The 18110-nt window shown below is 37.7% G+C and overlaps 1 protein-coding gene and 1 long non-coding RNA gene across 2 annotated transcripts in view; one reads left to right on the top strand and one right to left on the bottom strand.

The window, feature by feature from the left end:
• LOC138740311 (uncharacterized) overlaps nucleotides 1-18110 on the top strand; it is a 122280-nt gene that overhangs the window by 87397 nt on the left and 16773 nt on the right. Inside the window, exon 4 of the long non-coding RNA XR_011342821.1 lies at nucleotides 6286-6408. This is a non-coding gene — a long non-coding RNA (uncharacterized lncRNA). The remainder of the gene's footprint in view (nucleotides 1-6285; nucleotides 6409-18110) is intronic.
• The window catches only part of atg4a (autophagy related 4A, cysteine peptidase), a 44021-nt gene continuing 28932 nt past the window's right edge, over nucleotides 3022-18110 (bottom strand). The window contains exons 8-13 of the mRNA XM_069892774.1: nucleotides 15931-16115; nucleotides 14454-14532; nucleotides 11622-11767; nucleotides 6000-6056; nucleotides 5058-5169; nucleotides 3022-4314 (exon numbers count right to left, since the gene is read on the bottom strand). Of these exons, the coding sequence (XP_069748875.1) occupies nucleotides 4250-4314; nucleotides 5058-5169; nucleotides 6000-6056; nucleotides 11622-11767; nucleotides 14454-14532; nucleotides 15931-16115 (644 nt within the window). The 3' untranslated portion in view covers nucleotides 3022-4249. The remainder of the gene's footprint in view (nucleotides 4315-5057; nucleotides 5170-5999; nucleotides 6057-11621; nucleotides 11768-14453; nucleotides 14533-15930; nucleotides 16116-18110) is intronic.

The following is an 18110-nucleotide window of genomic DNA, read 5'->3' on the forward strand; positions in this document are numbered from 1 at the left end:
CAAGAATGGGCTCACCAAACCTCTGGACTTTACTACAAGACTTTCTTATTCTTGCCCTCCGCCTACTACAAACAAAAATCAGCATAGCATTTTCTTGCTGAAACTACAGATGTCAATCATAGCAAGATATAATATGCAAACTGGCCATTTGGCCCAACTCAACCACTGACCCTTTCATCATAATCCAGTCTCCCAGCTCCCAACAATGCGTACACTGCAATGCCCAGGCACATAAATACAAAGACCCAGCTTTAATCACTAAGGCTTGTTGCATGTACTCAACTTTCTCTGGATGAAGAATGTTCCCCCACCGACACCCCCCCCCCAACCCCACCTCATATCACCACTGAATATCTAATGCTTTACTTTAAACCTGTGTCCTCTAGTTTTATTTACCTCTGATAGGGTGGACTGCAGGAAACTTTTCTCTTATCTATACCCCTCATAATTTGATATGATCGTGCCCCTTCTTGATCGTGTTCACTCCAGAAAGAAGATTCAGATTTATTGTCCACATGCACGATATCACATACAACCCTGAGATTCCTCTTTCCTGTGAGTACTAATTGGTAGAGCAAAAAAATAAACTGTACATAGCGTGAACATGTAAACAAACAACTGTAAATAGATAACAAATGTAAACAAACTGACCTACATTCTCCAATTTCTCGTAGTAATTGAACTGTTCCATCCCAAGCAACGTCCTGGTGAACCTCCTCTGCACCCACACCAGTGTTAACACATCCTTCCTCTGATATGATGACTAGTCAAGATTGTTGGAGCACAATGCCCCTACTCTGGATTGGATATTCCATATGCCTATCATCTTTGATCTCTGGACTGGACCAAGATTCTGAGTTCCTCAGTATTCCTGAAGAAGTGATGGTGTCTGCCCAGTCTCATTAGTGTTGCCAAAATGTATCACCTCACATTTGTCTGGATTAAACTCCATCTGCCATTTTTCAACCTACTTCATCAACATGCTGCCATCTCTGGAGCCTAAGCCTACCTTCCATTATCAAGAATTCTGCCAGTTATTGTCCCATCATAAACTTAATGATCACTCTTCCCACATCCACATCCAAGTCATTCTGCAAGGCAGTACGAGTCCTCTCAGCTTTCTCTGAGTACCACAATTTACTAGTTTTGTGCTTTTTTTCATATTCTGTTTTACAATTCTTCCTATTAAATTAAAAACCATTTTTGAAATCTTTCCTGGTCTTGCTTACGTAAACTAACTTTTTTCAGACCTGATTGATCCTCCTCAGAGTTCACTTTTCCAATTACATTTCTATTGCCTACTGATTTTCTAGAGCAATGTCCCTCCAAAAGTTGCCAAGATGGAAGGAAGGCAGTGGAGACCTGCAAACTCCCACCCAGCATTCTCCATGGGAATGGATACCCTGTAATTTGGACACCAACCCAAGTGGATTAATGACATACTTGGTCAGCTATAAGGCAGCAGAAATGAAAACCAAACACATTTTCAGTACAAACCAGACCAGTAGAGAGAAGCAAGGGTGGCGTGGCTAGGCCTATGGGCAGGAGGCTGGGCTTCTCATGGCAGAAGGCAGGATGCTAGAATTAGTCACTTGTTTAGTGTTTCTGATTTGGCTTTTTGTTGGATATTTAAAAAGTTTCACTGCTAATTGTGACATCAGGAGCTAACTGGCCTCCTGTCATATCAACAAACCCCCGTACTCCAATCACCTTTCCTCTCATCATACCCAATTAATACTGTGGGTCTGTCCTCCTCCCTGTGGCCATTCTTCCCTCCTCCCCAGCCTTTTCATTCAGCCACCTGTCTGCATTTTACTCATATCAAATCATTGGTGATATATCTTTATGGACACTGCAAAGCCTACTGAATTCCTCCAACATCTCCATGTTTTTACTAGGAATTAGTGAACTGCCCAATTCATAAATGCATATTGCCTGACAGTGAGCCTGTTGATTTGCTGTTAGAATGGGCACCTCACATATTCTGAACATTGAAAAGTTAAGATCCATGAATAAGAATTATTAACTGTTAACAGATGAATCTATGATATTTAAAGCTAAAATCCTACAGTTGTGATGAATGGAAGGCAACTTCCAACAGTTTCATTTATGAATATTTGCTGAATAAGGAAATGAAACCATGTATAATTGGATTTATGTGGCTATTTTCAGTTTTCACTTACTTGTGCAATTGCTTACTTCATAAGACATGATAAATTGAAAGTTTATAAATTCTATAGCTCTGGAATATTATCTCAACCAACCTTTCCATTAATTTGTGGTCATCCTTTTCAATTATTCAAATGATGTGGGGAATTGTAAATAAAAGCTTGTATTTTAATAACTAATAAAGCTTTCACTTTCCAGTGCCACTTCCAAATTGTTCATGTTCCACAGTGTTACGGTTTCCCTGACCCATTCTCTAATGGTCAGTAAATTTCATTATTTGGGCTCAGACCTATGTTTATTATTTATCCTGACCAGATTAAATATATTCGTCAATGAAGGTTGAGAGTAAATTCCTGGAAATGCTTAATCCAAATTACCAATTGTTATTTAACTAATAATAAGAGTATTTCTACTTGTAAGATTACCACAAAGGCTTGTCTTTTATTGATATTCTACAATATTACTTCGATTTTATGGTTGCAGATTTAGTTTTCTTTACTACAGGGCAGGAATGAGACTTCTATAACATTCGCAATGGAAATTGAACCAACAAATGGAGGATGTTTTCCTTTCAGAATTTCTTTCTCGCTGGCTTTACTGTCTTCAGGGAAAATCACACGACGACAAATGATAAACATCTATGGATTTTTTTTTCATTCCTTAAGTGAAATCTGATTTGTTGAACAGAAAATCCATAATTAAAGTGATGGAATTGCACAGCAATTCAGGTAGTTATGTATAAAGAGTTAACATCTCATCAGAACAGGAAAAAATAAAATTGAAACAGGTCTTGAATTGCAGGGAAAGAGGAATATGGCTTGGCGATATTCTCAAAGGAGAGATCCATTCGGCAAGATTTCAAGCTTTATTTTATTAAAAATTAGCATTATTTATTACCCAACCAGACCTTTCCCAGTAAGACTGAAAAATTAAGAATATTTAAGAAGCTACTTAAGCATAGAGCTTGAGGTTCTACTGTGTAGGGTTTTTTTGTAAGCCCATCATTATTTATATATACAGTACTCAATGTCTCTCCACTCAGGTTTCCACATATTAATTGTGTGTCCATCAAAACAAAGGAGATGGTCTCACAGGGTAGGACAGGCTATGCCTGAGGAGAAGTTGATATTGTTATCTAAAGTTCTCAGCAGCTTTTGAAATAAATCACTTTTTTTTTAAAAGGTGTCGTCCAGCTCCCAGATGTCATATTTTATACGTGCATCAATTTTTAACATGCATGCATTTTTGAACTGTATATTGGTTTGCTATTCTTTATACATTTCAAAATTTATAATAACCAAACAAACTTTTTGGAAGTTCAGAAGTAACACAGATACAGTACGCAAGAACTGCATGGATGTGTTACACCAAAAATTGTACTAAACATTTTGATTACATAATGAACACTGATGGAGTGTACAAAACTCTGGATGGGATACTATAAATATATTGTAAATGCAGAATCAGTACATATGGATTACTCTATATACACAGAATTGCACACAGTAATACTGAAAAATAACAAATAGAATTAAACTTCATGGATAATACCACTGCCTAAAAAAAAGACTTGAATGAGGCATGCAGTCCAGCACTCAACTGAGTAGAGAAGGGGGAAACCCTCATCAATTGAGAAGTACGATTAGCTCCAGATTTCTCTAACACAAACAGGCAGCCAGTACTGCATTTCCATATCAGAAGTCCTCTTCCATTGGGACCCAGTCCTTTGTCTCATTGTTGTCCGGCCCCATCAATTCCTCTTAAGAACATTTTCTAATTAGCACTCGTTTCTGTTAGATCCATGAAAGAGAAGAGGATCCATTCTTTGGAAAACTCTGGTCTTTCCTTATATTGTTCAAAGTTAATTAAGAGGTTGGGAGTAAACTACAGTACTTGGCAAGCAAACCGCTCATTAGATGAAAATTATTTCATCATCTTCAATCATACTCCAAGTTTCTTCAATCCTTATGAAATCAGGCACTTGTTAAAAAAGCTGCTCAATTGGTAAAAACAGTGAGTCTCTGTTGTGGTCACTTCGCCGCAATAGTCAATGTGTGGAGGGGGGTTCCAACCATATGCTTTAGACATTCAGGATCTCAAATTCTTCTTCCGATTCAAACAGTTTGTCAGCTGGCTCGACAAACTCTGGGGAGGTCAAAAATACAAAAGTAAACATGACTTTTTACTTGGCAGCACTCTAAGAAAGGAGAGAAAATACTGGAAATTGGTCATTTCTTGCTGATAAAGATGTTGATTCAAGTGTCAAATTAAACAGGAAAGAAAAAATTCATGGATTATTCAACACCAATTAGGAATAAGACATGTACTGGAGAAAGGAAAATTAATTAACCCAATAGAATATCTCATTCCCTTCTTTATGTCAGTAATGTTTTGATACAGCAGAATAAGAACATTTTCATTTCCTTGTTAAAAGTTAAATAACAAAACGAATCTAAAATGGTTCGACAAACTTGAGGATTGAACTGTGGCAAAGCAGTTTATAAGGGAACAGTCAGGAAGGAGGGACATGGAAAATGAAGGAAATTTTGAGGAAGATTCTGGAGGAATATAAAGGTTTGAGGACTGTATTTTGCAGCCCATGGTGGAGTATAAATAGTAGCATGGTAAGAAGTGAACGAGTGCAGTTTGTTACTTCGAAACAAGTCCTGGGAAAAATTCTGACCTGGTAGAATTAGTTCATTGGAGAGAAGGCGGTGCTGAGAAGTGAGAATGAATTGGGTTAATATCACCAGGCAGAATGTAGGCCAGGATGTAGCTTCAGCAAAGAATATCACTGAAGTGGTTGGCATAAACGACAGGGAAGAAGTGGTGTCTTGAAATGACAACTGGGATATTAAATAAAATAAATGTCTTAGCATAGTCCTCACCTGCACCTGTGGTCAGTACTTCAGGTTTAGTTGCAGGGATAAATGGAGGCCAATGTGCAGGATGCTTCTCAACTAGTTCAAACATTCGGAAACTTTGTGTCTTCAGGATTTCCTGTCAATTTGATGTTCAGGTCATTATGACACAGATAAAGCAAGGATTTATTTTATTATATAGACTTAACATATTAATTTATGCCACATCCACTTGGTCTCAGGTTCTGGATCTTAAGCCAATATAAACTGATAGAGGTTAAAAACCTTTTCATTCTCTATGCCTTATTATCACAGCCGGGAGGCTACAAAAGATAGCCAACGTAGCCAGGTCTAATACAAGCATTTATTTGGTTGCAGCAAAAAATAACTTTGGTGCATATGTACATTGTACAATGTGGACACCGATAAATTAATGATCATAATGGCAAGCTCCTCAGAAACATTTAAACCTTGGCTAGGTGAATCGGTGTCCACAATACTTGCCAAATTTCTTTGGTGTGAGGCCAATCTCATACTTGCACGTGCTGATGGAATATGTGTCACTTGGCTACTGAAGAAAATCCTTTCTTAAATGTTAGGCTTCCTTTTGCAAATGACACTTCCTTCTGGTCTGAGCAAAGAACTGAAAAAGAATGTCTACAAGTGCATATTATATTCCTAGAAACCCTCTGGTTCTTAACGACGAAAAAGACTGTGCTCCCTTTAGTGACAGAGGTTTTTCCCCTCAATAAACAAAATGAGCTTAGAAATAAAGAAAACCAAAGGATTCTTAGCTCTAGCAACACCAATGACTAAAAAGGACCTGCAGGAGTCAAGGCAGCTGCTCATCACCACCCTCTCAATCCAAGAGTGATGGACAATAAATGCAAGCTTTCCCAGTTATACCCATATCTTGGAAAATGAATTATTTTATTTTTTAGATTGAATAAAAAAATAATAATTTCATACCTTCTGTACAAAACTACACCAGTTTTCAAAATCTCTTTCAGTGTTGCAAAAAAATCCCTGTAATAAGAAGCAGATGTCAAGAAAAATAGATAAACCATCAAATAGGATGCAATTATGCACGAGGCATGTGGGGTCTAAACCTTTAATTTACATACTTTGACATCATTAGATTTAAAATATGTAAATTAAATGTTAGCAGAATGAATTGTGTGTATGTACATTCAGGCCAGTATACTGGCAAATCCAAGCACCCTACAACTGTTCACAGCAAGCTCCTTCCCTGCAGGAAATTAAGAGCAGAAGGCAAACAAGATGACCAAGGAACCTCTGATCAATGATGCTCCTGTGCTTACCTCAGCATTAGTGGAGGACTAAGAGGAGTCATTTTTGTTTGGACTACACCCAAGAGGTAAAATTCAATTTTCTCTTTTATCTGCAAACAAATTAAATCTGTGGCATACAATATCTGGTCTCTTCATAGCTCAGAACCCTTAGAGCAAAATATTTCCTTCAGGTGCTGTGAGATAGGGCACAGCAAGGTCTATATCAAGTTCAACCATGCTACTTCTGAAGAGGTCCTTGGGCCTTAGCGTGAAATCTGTGATGTGAATGCCACGTGACCTTTTAGTGACCCTTTATGGAGGGGGGATAAGGAAAATGAGTGATTGCTGGGAAGTTTAAAATTTTATGAGATGACATTCTTTGAAACAGAAAATAAGAATTTGCTGCATCTGTGGAAGACTCTGTAACATAACGCCTGAAGCAAACAGATTTGCAGTACTCAAGTTAGATGACGTAGCTAATTTGACTAGCAAAAATAATACTGTGTGGCGGCACACATCTCTGTGAGCAAACCATCCCCGTTTGAACCGCCACGCTGGCGGGGCAGCTGCAGAAGATGGCGCTGTCAGGGCTTGCTCATTGCCTCGTGGCTCAGGCCACAGCTCGCACCCCGGGCCACGTGATGACGTCACTGCTGTGCGGGGTGGAACTCCCGTTGGTCTTAAAGGGGCGCGCCCAAAATTCAAATAAACAGTTCTACTGGAAACCCCACCGAGTCCAGGTGTTTTCTGTGTGTAGCAGCCGCTACAACTGCCCTGAAACCAGAACTCTTCCCCTTTGATTGGAGAAAGTCCTACAAGTTACTCATCCATCAGGAGGGACAATTCTTGCAAGATAACTAATGAGAAACTAAGCAATCCTTCTCATCGGGTCTAAATTTGTTTTACTTTAACAGAACTACATTTGTCCACATTTGGGGACAATGACCCTTAATTATTACAACATTTGTACTAATGTTGTTTAGACTTAGCTAATGGGGTGTGTCATCTGGGTCGAGAATTACCATCTGCTTTGAATAAATAGACCTTTAGGGCTTTGTGTGTAATTAATTGTGAAAATGAACTTGTGCACATCACAGATATATAGCCTAAAAAATATTCAGTCACCTAACATTGATGTGTGACCCAAGAAAAAAAAAGATGAAGTTTATACCCAAAAGGCAGAACAAAATTAATCAAATAATCACTCTCAAACATAAAGTTTTGCCCGTGAAGATGTTCTTGATCTTGACTGGGTAATTTGGGTGAATGTCTTGAAAAGGAAATGAGGAACCAGTATTGAAGACGGATGTTTGTCCCAGTGTCTACTTATTACAATCAGTGGTGAGTCAACTGACATTCGTGATTTACATTTCCTAGCAGCTGGTGTGTTGTGACATTCTAGAATGTAAACCGTGCCATTATAATGCAAATTTATAAAATATGTTAGGCCTGTGCAAATAGGTTGCTATACCTACGTTTATCAATGTCACACAAACTGCGAGGATTTTGATAATTTGGGAAAAACTATTTCCACTGATCGACAGGGTGCTTATGTTTAAGATGACAAGAGAAAAATTAAAATAAGCATTAAAAATATTTTTACTTGAGGATTGTTGAAATGCCTCAGGCTTTCCCAGGAATCATATGGAAATATATTTTTTTAAGTTTGTAAGGAATTGAACTAAGTGTCTTGTTCTAAAGGAGTGTGCATTCACATAGGATCAAGTCATCTCCCTCTGTACCATAATACGCTGATTCCCTGACCTAGCACTGCCATGCAATTCTCCAATTCAATGTCATATCTACAAGTGTAGATCAGGATGTATAAACCACCACAGTTTCTAGTTAATCTGTACAAAGCAAAGGGGGGGGGGGGAACGGGGGACCTGTTCCGAAATACCTCTAAAATTCCTATCAACATTAGTCTCTGGTTTTCATATATGGTGTGTCCACAGAGGTTATTCAAATATTTCAATACCAGTTGCTAAAGATCAGTGATATCTAGGTTTGCCATTTGGAAGTGCATTATAATATTCACAACAGGTGGTGCTGTTGTGCTTTCTGAAATACATAGTGATAGTGTCTTTATCAGCGCAAGTACCACACAAAGAATGGGAATTGCTTGTCTCTTCTTGTGTAGCATTAAGATTCTGCCCTTTCAGAGTTGCTGCATGACTTTAAAAAAGTGGAATGGACACCACCAGGATTCTGAAGCCAGAGAATACCAAAAAACAGGAGCTGGTATAGGCCCCTCAAGCCTGCCCTTCCACTCAACATGATCATGGCTGATCTATGCTGACCTTAACTCCTCTGCTGTGTCTGTTTCCCATTGCCTTCAATTCAGTGATCTTTCAAATATTGATCTAACGTCATCTTGAACAAATCTAATGATCCAGTCTCCTGGGGTAGAGGTTCACTGCACTCAGAGAAAATATTTCCACACACCTCAATTTTAAATGACTGGCACCTTAGTTTGTAGCTTTGTCCCCTTGCTCGTGCCTCTCCCACGAGTGGAAACATCTCAACCTTCGATAAATTGTAATAAGTAACTGAGTTCTGACTACGACTTTGATCTGAAATATTAACTGTTTCTCTTCCTAGCTCTGTGATTTGACCTGCTGTGTATTTCCAGCATTTTCTGTTTTTATTTAAGAATTGTAATAATTATTCAAGCTCCTTGTTCATCGAAGATATCAAAAATCACATTTTATAAAATAACTTTTGCTCCAAATCCCTTAATATCAATTTGTTATCTGAAATCTGTTCTTTTGATATAAAGTTAAAAATAGACCTAGCATTAATTAGAAACTCAAAAGCATTGATAAAAATGAGATAATCATTAACTGTGATTAGATCCTATTAAACTTAGTGAATAGAATTTGTTGCCAGTGACAAGCATCCAGTACTCGACAGTGACCAAACTAAGTAGAAATCTATCTGACATCTGCAATATTGGCTTGCTGCTTGGAGCCATCCCAATTGTAAAGGGTGTGCTGGTAATGCTGTATGATGAGGGTGGGCGAGAGCAAGGCTTGGTTTACAGATCAATAGAGAAAAACAATTTAGTTGCAGGCTTAAACTTGTTGTCAAACCTCTCTTGGGCAGCAAATGCTTCTGAAAGTCAGGTGTTCAAAAGCATTCAAAAATTATCAAAAAATTAATGAATCAAGCATTTTAGCAAATAAAATTAAAACAATCCAAACATTGAAAATAAACTCGATTAATTTAAAAAAAATTATAAATGACCCCTTCCCCATTTTCATTGCTGCCCATTGAAATGATGGACACACAATGTGACAGGCCAGTCCTCAAGCAGAATTGTTAGAGAAATGCAGCAAGTTCTTGCTTCAGCAAACTCGAAGAGCTCAAGTGCTGAGAAGCAGAGTCATCAAACCCCAGTGAAGAGTAGATAGCAAATTTGGGAATTCAGCACATACCTGGAAGTCCCAAACTTTCTAATGTGGGGGTGATTAACAGCAACTTTTTTTAAAATGCAAGAGCCTGCAGCTGAAGCATTTTTGAGAATGATGGTTAGGAATAAGTTACTTACGAATATTTCGTAAAAATCAGTATATGTGAAGAAAAAGTGTTAGAAGGGTAACCAAAAGGATACAAATACACGAACGGAATGATAGAGATTCTGAGATTCACAAAATGTCATTTACATGGCTAATAAATGACATTTTCTGAGAAAATGAAAGATTTCCCTTTGTGGCATTGAACTTTGTGCAAACAAAATCAATGTAGTCTGAGAATATTTTCAGGACATAGTGACAGGTACAGGAAAACATCTATTGAACACAAATAACGGAAAAGCAACATAGCTTATAAGGGGAAACAGAACATTGATTAAAAAAAAACCATTTACATCAAATGGCACATGGACAAGGGAAGAACTGGATCTTTGAAAACAGAGATGGTGACAGTTAAACATGCAGGACTAAACACCAATAACTCAGGAACTAAAGGAAAGGGATATCAACAGATACATGGGGCCCAATGAATAAATTACATTTTTCCATAAAGTGTTATGTTTGACATGCTCTTTTTGCCTATAATTCCTCTTTTCTGCATTCAAACATGAGCATTAAGAAATGGGACCTGAATGTAAACATTTGCCTGTCAACAAAATTTATTAACAATCTTAACAAAACAAACTTATTTATAAACTACAATAAAATAGGAAAATGTCCTAGCAATTAGACAAACAAGAAAATGTTCTGTTAAAGGATTTAGGAAGTACTAAAAACAACTTGTCGAAATGTTAAGCACAAGGAGAGGGAGGGGGAAGGGGTTTGTGAGCCATGTTCACACCCTCTGCAGTTTCTTGCTTGGGTGGAGCAGTTCCCACTCTACACAGGGCTGCACCCTCTGTAGACATGGTTAAGAGATGCATGTGACATGCCAAATTTCCTCAGCCTTCTGAGGGATTCAGGGCATTGGTGCACCTTCATGGCCACTTCATCGACGTGGGGCAGGACAAGTCACTGGGAATGTTGATTCTCGAGATCACCAATACAATACCGTTACAAGAAAATTCATTAAAGAATTCAGATAAAGCAAGTTACCCAAAAGTGGTGAGAACATGAAACACCAATTCATTGTAGTGTACATTATAAATACATTTGAAGGAGGCGGTTCAAGCATATGAGGCAAAAGAAGATAGAAGGTTTTGCAAAAAGCTTTAGATGAACAAGGACAGAACAAGACCCAATTGAAGTATGAGCGTTAGTTCTGATTTGTTGAGATGAAGGGCCTGCTTCAGTGCTATATGGAGATGCCAAAGAAAAAGACAAGAAATAAACACAGAGAGTTGTGAACTCAGGCAGCAACCATCATGGCCATTCGTCTTCACTTGTTCGAGGTCATCTACAAGAGGCAGTGCCTTAAGAAAGCAGCTTCTATCCTCAAGGACCCCCAGCACCCAGGTCATGCTCTTTTCACTCTGCTATCATCTGGAAGGGGGTACAAGAACCTGAAGACGAATCCCCAGTGGCACAAGGACGGCTTCTTCCCTTCCGCCATCAGATTTCTGAATGGACATTGAACCACAGACACTACCTCACTTTCTCTTCTTTTTGCACTAACTTATTTATTTTAAAATGTAATTTATAGCAATATTTTCACTGTGATTACTGTCCCAAACAACCAATTTTGTGATTTGTTCATGACAATAAATTGAAACTGAAAATTTATCAAAATTCTGATTCGGCGAAACAAATCATTTTTTGAGAGATTAGTCATTACAAGTGATATTCATGGTTGAGACAACAAAACAGGATTGGGTTGTATCACTCACTAAAGCTACTGAAGGGTCGAGATTTGTAATTTTCATACGATAAGGTGCTCGGTGACAATGATAACTGCGGTCATCCACACTCCCATCATTCTCTGTGTCCACTGCAGCCTGAGTAGTATGGGGGTCCAAATAGATTAATTCATCTCCTATGTAGACAGCAGAAAATATTTCAGTCATATGTGTAGCATTCAGCGTCGCACCAGGATGAATTAATAAAAATTACCGTACATCACCACCTTTGCATTCTACATCGTTGCACAATACTGACATATTGTACTCAGTACAACTTATTTAATACAAATTACAGCCTATCTACCTGATCCAAATTCTAGATGACCCAATTATATATGCCAAGTTCAGATTCTCAAAAAAAGACTCCCTAGGTTAGTGTGGGATAATGCCAAATAGAGTTGTTAAAAATTATAAATAATAGAAGCAGAGTTGATAGGGAGTAAGTTTTCTCATTAGCAAAAGGGCCAAGAGCCAGTGGACAGAGGCCAAAGAAGACTGGTGAAAAGAACCAAAAATTAATACTGTGGAAGGATTTATTTTTAAACCACCTTGGCCTGGGGGGGGGTTTGCATCTTCAGATCCTAAAATAAGTGGTTACTGGATGCCAAATTATTGAGTTCCACTGCATTTTAATGGAGAAAACTTGCAGAAATCTGCAAAAGAAGGAATTTTGGGGCCCTTGTCCACGAAACCCAGAAGGTTAGTACATAATTGAAGCGAGTAATAGGGAAAGCTAATGGAATGTTGGCCATTGTTCAAGGGGGGGGGGGGGGAGGGAGGGCAATGAATATAAAAGTAGAGAAACCTGATTGTTCAACTGTTCAAGGTCCCCTATGTTAGGAAATGAATAATTTCCTTTGAGTGGTTCAGAGGAGGTTTTCTGTGATGATCCCAGGTACAGAACAGTTAGTTTAAATAGCTTGTACCCTACTCATTGGAGTTTAGAAGAATGAGAGCCACTTCTTATTGAAACGTTTAAGATTTGAAGGGAATGGGTATAGTATACACTGAAATGATATTTCCTCTTGTGGAAGAGTCAAGAACCAGAGGGCATAGTTTTTTTAGAATAATAGTTAAGACTAATTAAGCTTTCAAGATCCTAGGATTCCATATAGTGAGGGAGAAGAAGGCACACTCATGCCTCAACTTTCTAAAGAAGTCTTGTGAGATTTGGGCTGTTGTTAATACTCCATCGAACTTCCACAGTTGGACTGTGGAAAGTATGGTGACTGGCTACATTGTGGTCTGGTAAGGAAGCTTGAGTGCCCAGAAATGCTTAAGGCTACAGAAAATAGCAAACCTATTCAAGTCCATCATGGACACTGACCTCTTGTTCCTTGAAGATATCTATGTGAAACACTGCTTCAAGAAGGCAGCTAACACCACAAGATAAAGGAACAGAAGTAGGCTATTTGACCCATTGAGTCCACTCCACAACTCCAGCCTGAGCTAAACTGTTCTCACATCTAGTTCCAAATACCAGCCTTTTCCCCATATCCCTTGATAACCTGGTTAATTAGATACTTATCAATCTCCTCCTTAAACTCCTCCCATGATCCGGCCTCCACAGCTGTAGGTGCCAACAAATTCCACAAATCTACAATCCTCTAACTAAAGAAATTTTTCTTCATCTCAATTTTAAATAGATACCTTCTAATGCTAAGACTGTGCCCTCTTGTCCTGGATTCACCCACCAAGGGAAACATCTTATTCACATCTACTCTGTCCAATCCTTTCAGCATTCAAAATGCTTCTATGAGATCGCTTCTCATTCTCTGTACTCCAATGCTGCTAAACGTTCTTCATATGTTAGCCCTTGCATTCCAGGAATCATCTTGCTAAATCTTCTCTGTACTCTCTCCAATATCATTACATCCCTTCTAAGATAAGGGGCCCAAAACTGCACACAGTTCTCCAAACGAGGTCTCTCCAATACCTCATAGAGCCTCATCAACACATCTTTACTCTTATACACTATTCCTCTTGAAATGAATACCAACATAGCATTCATTTTCTTTACTGCCAATCCAACCTGGTGGTTCACCTTTAGGTTATCCTGCTTGATGACCCCCCCCCCCCCCCCCCCCCCCCAGTCCCTTTGCACATCATGAAGGATTCCCATCACTTTGGTCACCATTTCTTCTCACTGCTACCTTCAAGCACAACATAACCCTGGTCCATTTTTTTCCCCAACAGTTATCAGGCTCACAAATTAGTCCTAACCATAAACTACTCTCAGACCACCAAAAGACCTGTTGAAAGTTCAGTTTTTCGTCTGCACTCCAATCATGAATATTTATTTATCATTTTATATTTATCTCTTTCTATTTGATAGCATACTGTGGTAATTTAATTTGTACTATCTTACATACTGTATCTCTGTGGCTGCAGCAAGCAAGAGTTTTGAGGCATTGGTACTCTACTTACGTATATGACAATAAATGCATATTCATAGTAATTGTTCTTTCTTATCAGTCTTGTGTACATTTGATGCATTAATTACAGAAGTGTGGAGATATAGTTACCATGTCAATCAAGTCATTTTGTGTATTTTCCAATTTATGACAAGATCGATTTATGAACATCTGTCAAAATGGAACGCAGTCATTGCCCAGAGATGGCCTGTACTCAGACTTTCTTTCCCTTAAGTGGATCTGAATTTCTAATAAGTAATTACATAATTTATACATTTGTTATCATTCAACATTATAGTTATTAAGTAGGAGTTATTTATATCCTTGGCTGCCTTATCCAACATCACCAGCAACAAATTCAATTCTATCCACCATTGAGGCTTGAGTAATCACTCCATCTACTTACCAAGAAATCCTATAAAGTAATAAGCATTGTTTGGTTTTCCACCTAAAACTCCTAAAGACTGAGGCATCTTAAAACATTCCTGGAAGAGAAATAAATTAGAATGTAAAATAAAATGAATTGATCATCACAAGGGCAAAATATTTTAGAACTGATAATCCATGAATAAACAAAAACACGAAATATAAATGAGAAAAATAATAAAAGAATAAAGTAGACTGTCAATTCCTTTTAAAACTAAAATATTAATCTTCTGCATGTGTACAATTCTTGAGAACAGCACCATGATTCCACTTTGCCTGGCGAGCTGAAAGAACCACCATAAACATAAAACTCAGAAGAAAAGCTTTGACAAAACCATAACGGTGGGTCATAGAGTTGCTTCTATTGGGGCCGAAGGATGCCCACTGGGTTGTTCTTCACAAACATTCTAGAGCGACTCTAGTTCAAAACAGTCGATGGGCAGTTAGCCAACGTCTGCCTCGTGCTGTTGCCCTGCCTTGGCTCCAACTCAGCATCGCCTTCCTTTCATAATGTTACTATCACTTCTTGCTTTCAAAGCATCTCCAAGATTATTCTCGAATGACTAAGCATTGAATTCAAGAGTCTTCTGACAAAGCCTTTGAGAAAGCCGTGCTGGATTTAAACTTGCCTTTAACGCGTTGATGTAAACTGGATTTAAACTTGCCTTTAACGCGTTGATGTAAACTAGATTGAAACTTGCCTTTAACGCGTTGATATAAACTGGATTTAAACTTGCCTTTAACGCGTTGATGTAAACTGGATTTAAACTTGCCTTTAACGCGTTGATGTAAACTGGATTTAAACTTGCCTTTAACGCGTTGATATAAACTGGATTTAAACTTGCCTTTAACGCGTTGATGTAAACTGGATTTAAACTTGCCTTTAACGCGTTGATGTAAACTGGATTTAAACTTGCCTTTAACGCGTTGATGTAAACTGGATTTAAACTTGCCTTTAACGCGTTGATGTAAACTGGATTGAAACTTGGCTTTAACGCGTTGATGTAAACTGGATTGAAACTTGCCTTTAACGCGTTGATGTAAACTGGATTGAAACTTGCCTTTAACGCGTTGATGTAAACTGGATTGAAACTTGCCTTTAACGCGTTGATGTAAACTGGATTGAAACTTGCCTTTAACGCGTTGATGTAAACTAGATTGAAACTTGCCTTTAACGCGTTGATATAAACTGGATTTAAACTTGCCTTTAACGCGTTGATGTAAACTGGATTTAAACTTGCCTTTAACGCGTTGATGTAAACTGGATTTAAACTTGCCTTTAACGCGTTGATGTAAACTGTATTGAAACTTGCCTTTAACGCGTTGATGTAAACTGGATTGAAACTTGCCTTTAACGCGTTGATGTAAACTGGATTGAAACTTGCCTTTAACGCGTTGATGTAAACTGGATTGAAACTTGCCTTTAACGCGTTGATGTAAACTGGATTTAAACTTGCCTTTAACGCGTTGATGTAAACTGGATTGATGTGGTTGATTCCCATACGGAGAGGTATAATCAGCAAAAGTGGCTTCCAATCCCGATGGGGCACAGAATCAGGCTGGTTTTTGGGAACATCACCTCGGTACAGAGAGGCATCAGTTTGTAACCTGCAATTCTCCGACCAATGTTTGCACAGTTTCTCTGAAACAATTTTAAAAATAAAAAAAATTAAGAAATGCACAGATTTAAAGCAGTAACCAATGGCGTGTACAAAGGAAAGGTGTAATTTTTTTTTTCAAGTGGCTTAGTTAAGTTCCATCATTGAACATTAAAAGGATGCTTTCAGGCCCATCTAGGTCATTTAATGAAGTTAGTAACGTAGAAATAAAACATTAAAAAGTTATGATCGTTCAAAGGGGAAGAGGAAGGCTACGAGAGAGGGTTCCAAAAAAAATGAAGATCACAAATTCACTTGAGGAATTGGAAAAAGCAGTCAAGTAAACATTCTGTGATGGAGGGTCAGATAAAAGTGCTCAGAACATAGAATTGTAATAAAACGACTGAAACAATAGATGTTATTTCTTCTCCATTTGCAACATTTTTTATATGAGTTCAAATGTGAAGTATCAAAATATAAACATTAGTTTTAATATTCCATATTTAAAAAGACAAATATTGTGTTTGTAATGTGAAAGATAGGCTTCCATCTTTTTAGTGGAATTTCTGGTCTAAAGATCAAGAAAAAGGGTTCATTCCTACGTTTGTACTTTTTTTTTTAAAAAGAGTAGGAATTGGTCTGTGTTTGTACAGGTAGAGATTTAATGCTCAAATTATTTGGGTCAATATCCTGTTAAAGCAAAATGTTCCCAGTAAATGCTGACAGTTCCATGCATGCGAACATGGTTGTAACCTTTGTGCATGGATTGACAAATATGGACATCCCAATCTTACCAATAATTAACTGGTGCCAATTCTTTCACTGTTACTCCCCACTACATGGACATCCCAAACTTACCAATAATTAACTGGTGCCAATTCTTTCACTGTTACTCCCCACTACATGGACATCCCAAACTTACCAATTGTACTTCATGGATTAAGTTAATGAACTTACAGATATTGTCTGTTGTTCGTCTTTTCTTAATAAATCCACTTTGATCTAGTTTAACTTTTTTTGGTACACAGTCGGCCAATCTGTTTGCTAATAGTTTTGCTATTATCTTATAATCTGAGTTAAGTAGAGATATTGGTCTATACGATGCTGGTGTTAGTGGATCTTTCCCCATCTTTGGTATTACTGTAATTATTGCTGTTTTACATGAATCTGGCATGCTTTGTGTTTCTTCAATCTGATTCATTACTTCTAGGAGAGGAGGAATTAATAAGTCTTTAAATGTTTTATAGAATTCTATTGGGAGTCCATCCTCTCCAGGCGTTTTATTGTTCGGTAGCTTTTTTAATATATCCTGTATTTCCTCTATTTCAAATGGTTTTATCAATTTGTTTTACTCCTCTTCTTGCAATTTCAGTAGTTCAATTTTAGCTAGAAACAGATCTATTTTGTCTTCTTTCCCTTCGTTCTCAGTTCGGTATAATTGCTCGTAGAATTCCTTGAAGTTTTCATTGATCTCTGTTGGGTTATATGTAATTTGTTTGTCCTTCTTCCTTGATGCCAATACCGTTCTTTTAGTTTGTTCTGTTTTCAGCTGCCAAGCATTTTTTTCTCCTAGTTCATAATACTTCTGCTTTGTCTTCATTATGTTCTTCTCCACCTTATACGTTTGTAGTGTTTCGTATTTTATTTTTTTGTCCGCTAATTCTCTTCTTTTTGTTGTGTCTTCCCTGTTGCTAGTTCTTTTTCTGTACTTACTATTTCCCTTTCCAGCTGTTCTATTTCCCAATTGTATTCCTTCTTCTTCTTAGTTACATAACTTATTATCTGCCCTCTGATGAAGGCTTTCATTGCATCCCATAATATACATTTATCTTTCACTGATTCCGTATTTATTTCAAAGTACATTTTAATTTGGCACTCAATGAATTCTCTAAAATCCTGTCTTTAAAGTAGCATGAGTGATTCGATAACAATCTAGCTTTATATTTCGTTTTCCTAACTCTCCCTTGGATATGGGCTGACAACAGGAACAGGTCAATCCTTGAGTATGTTTTATGTCTATCCGAATAATATGAGTATTC

Source organism: Narcine bancroftii, chromosome 8 (assembly GCF_036971445.1).
Source record: "Narcine bancroftii isolate sNarBan1 chromosome 8, sNarBan1.hap1, whole genome shotgun sequence".
In the NCBI taxonomy this organism is placed as follows: Eukaryota; Metazoa; Chordata; class Chondrichthyes; order Torpediniformes; family Narcinidae; genus Narcine; species Narcine bancroftii.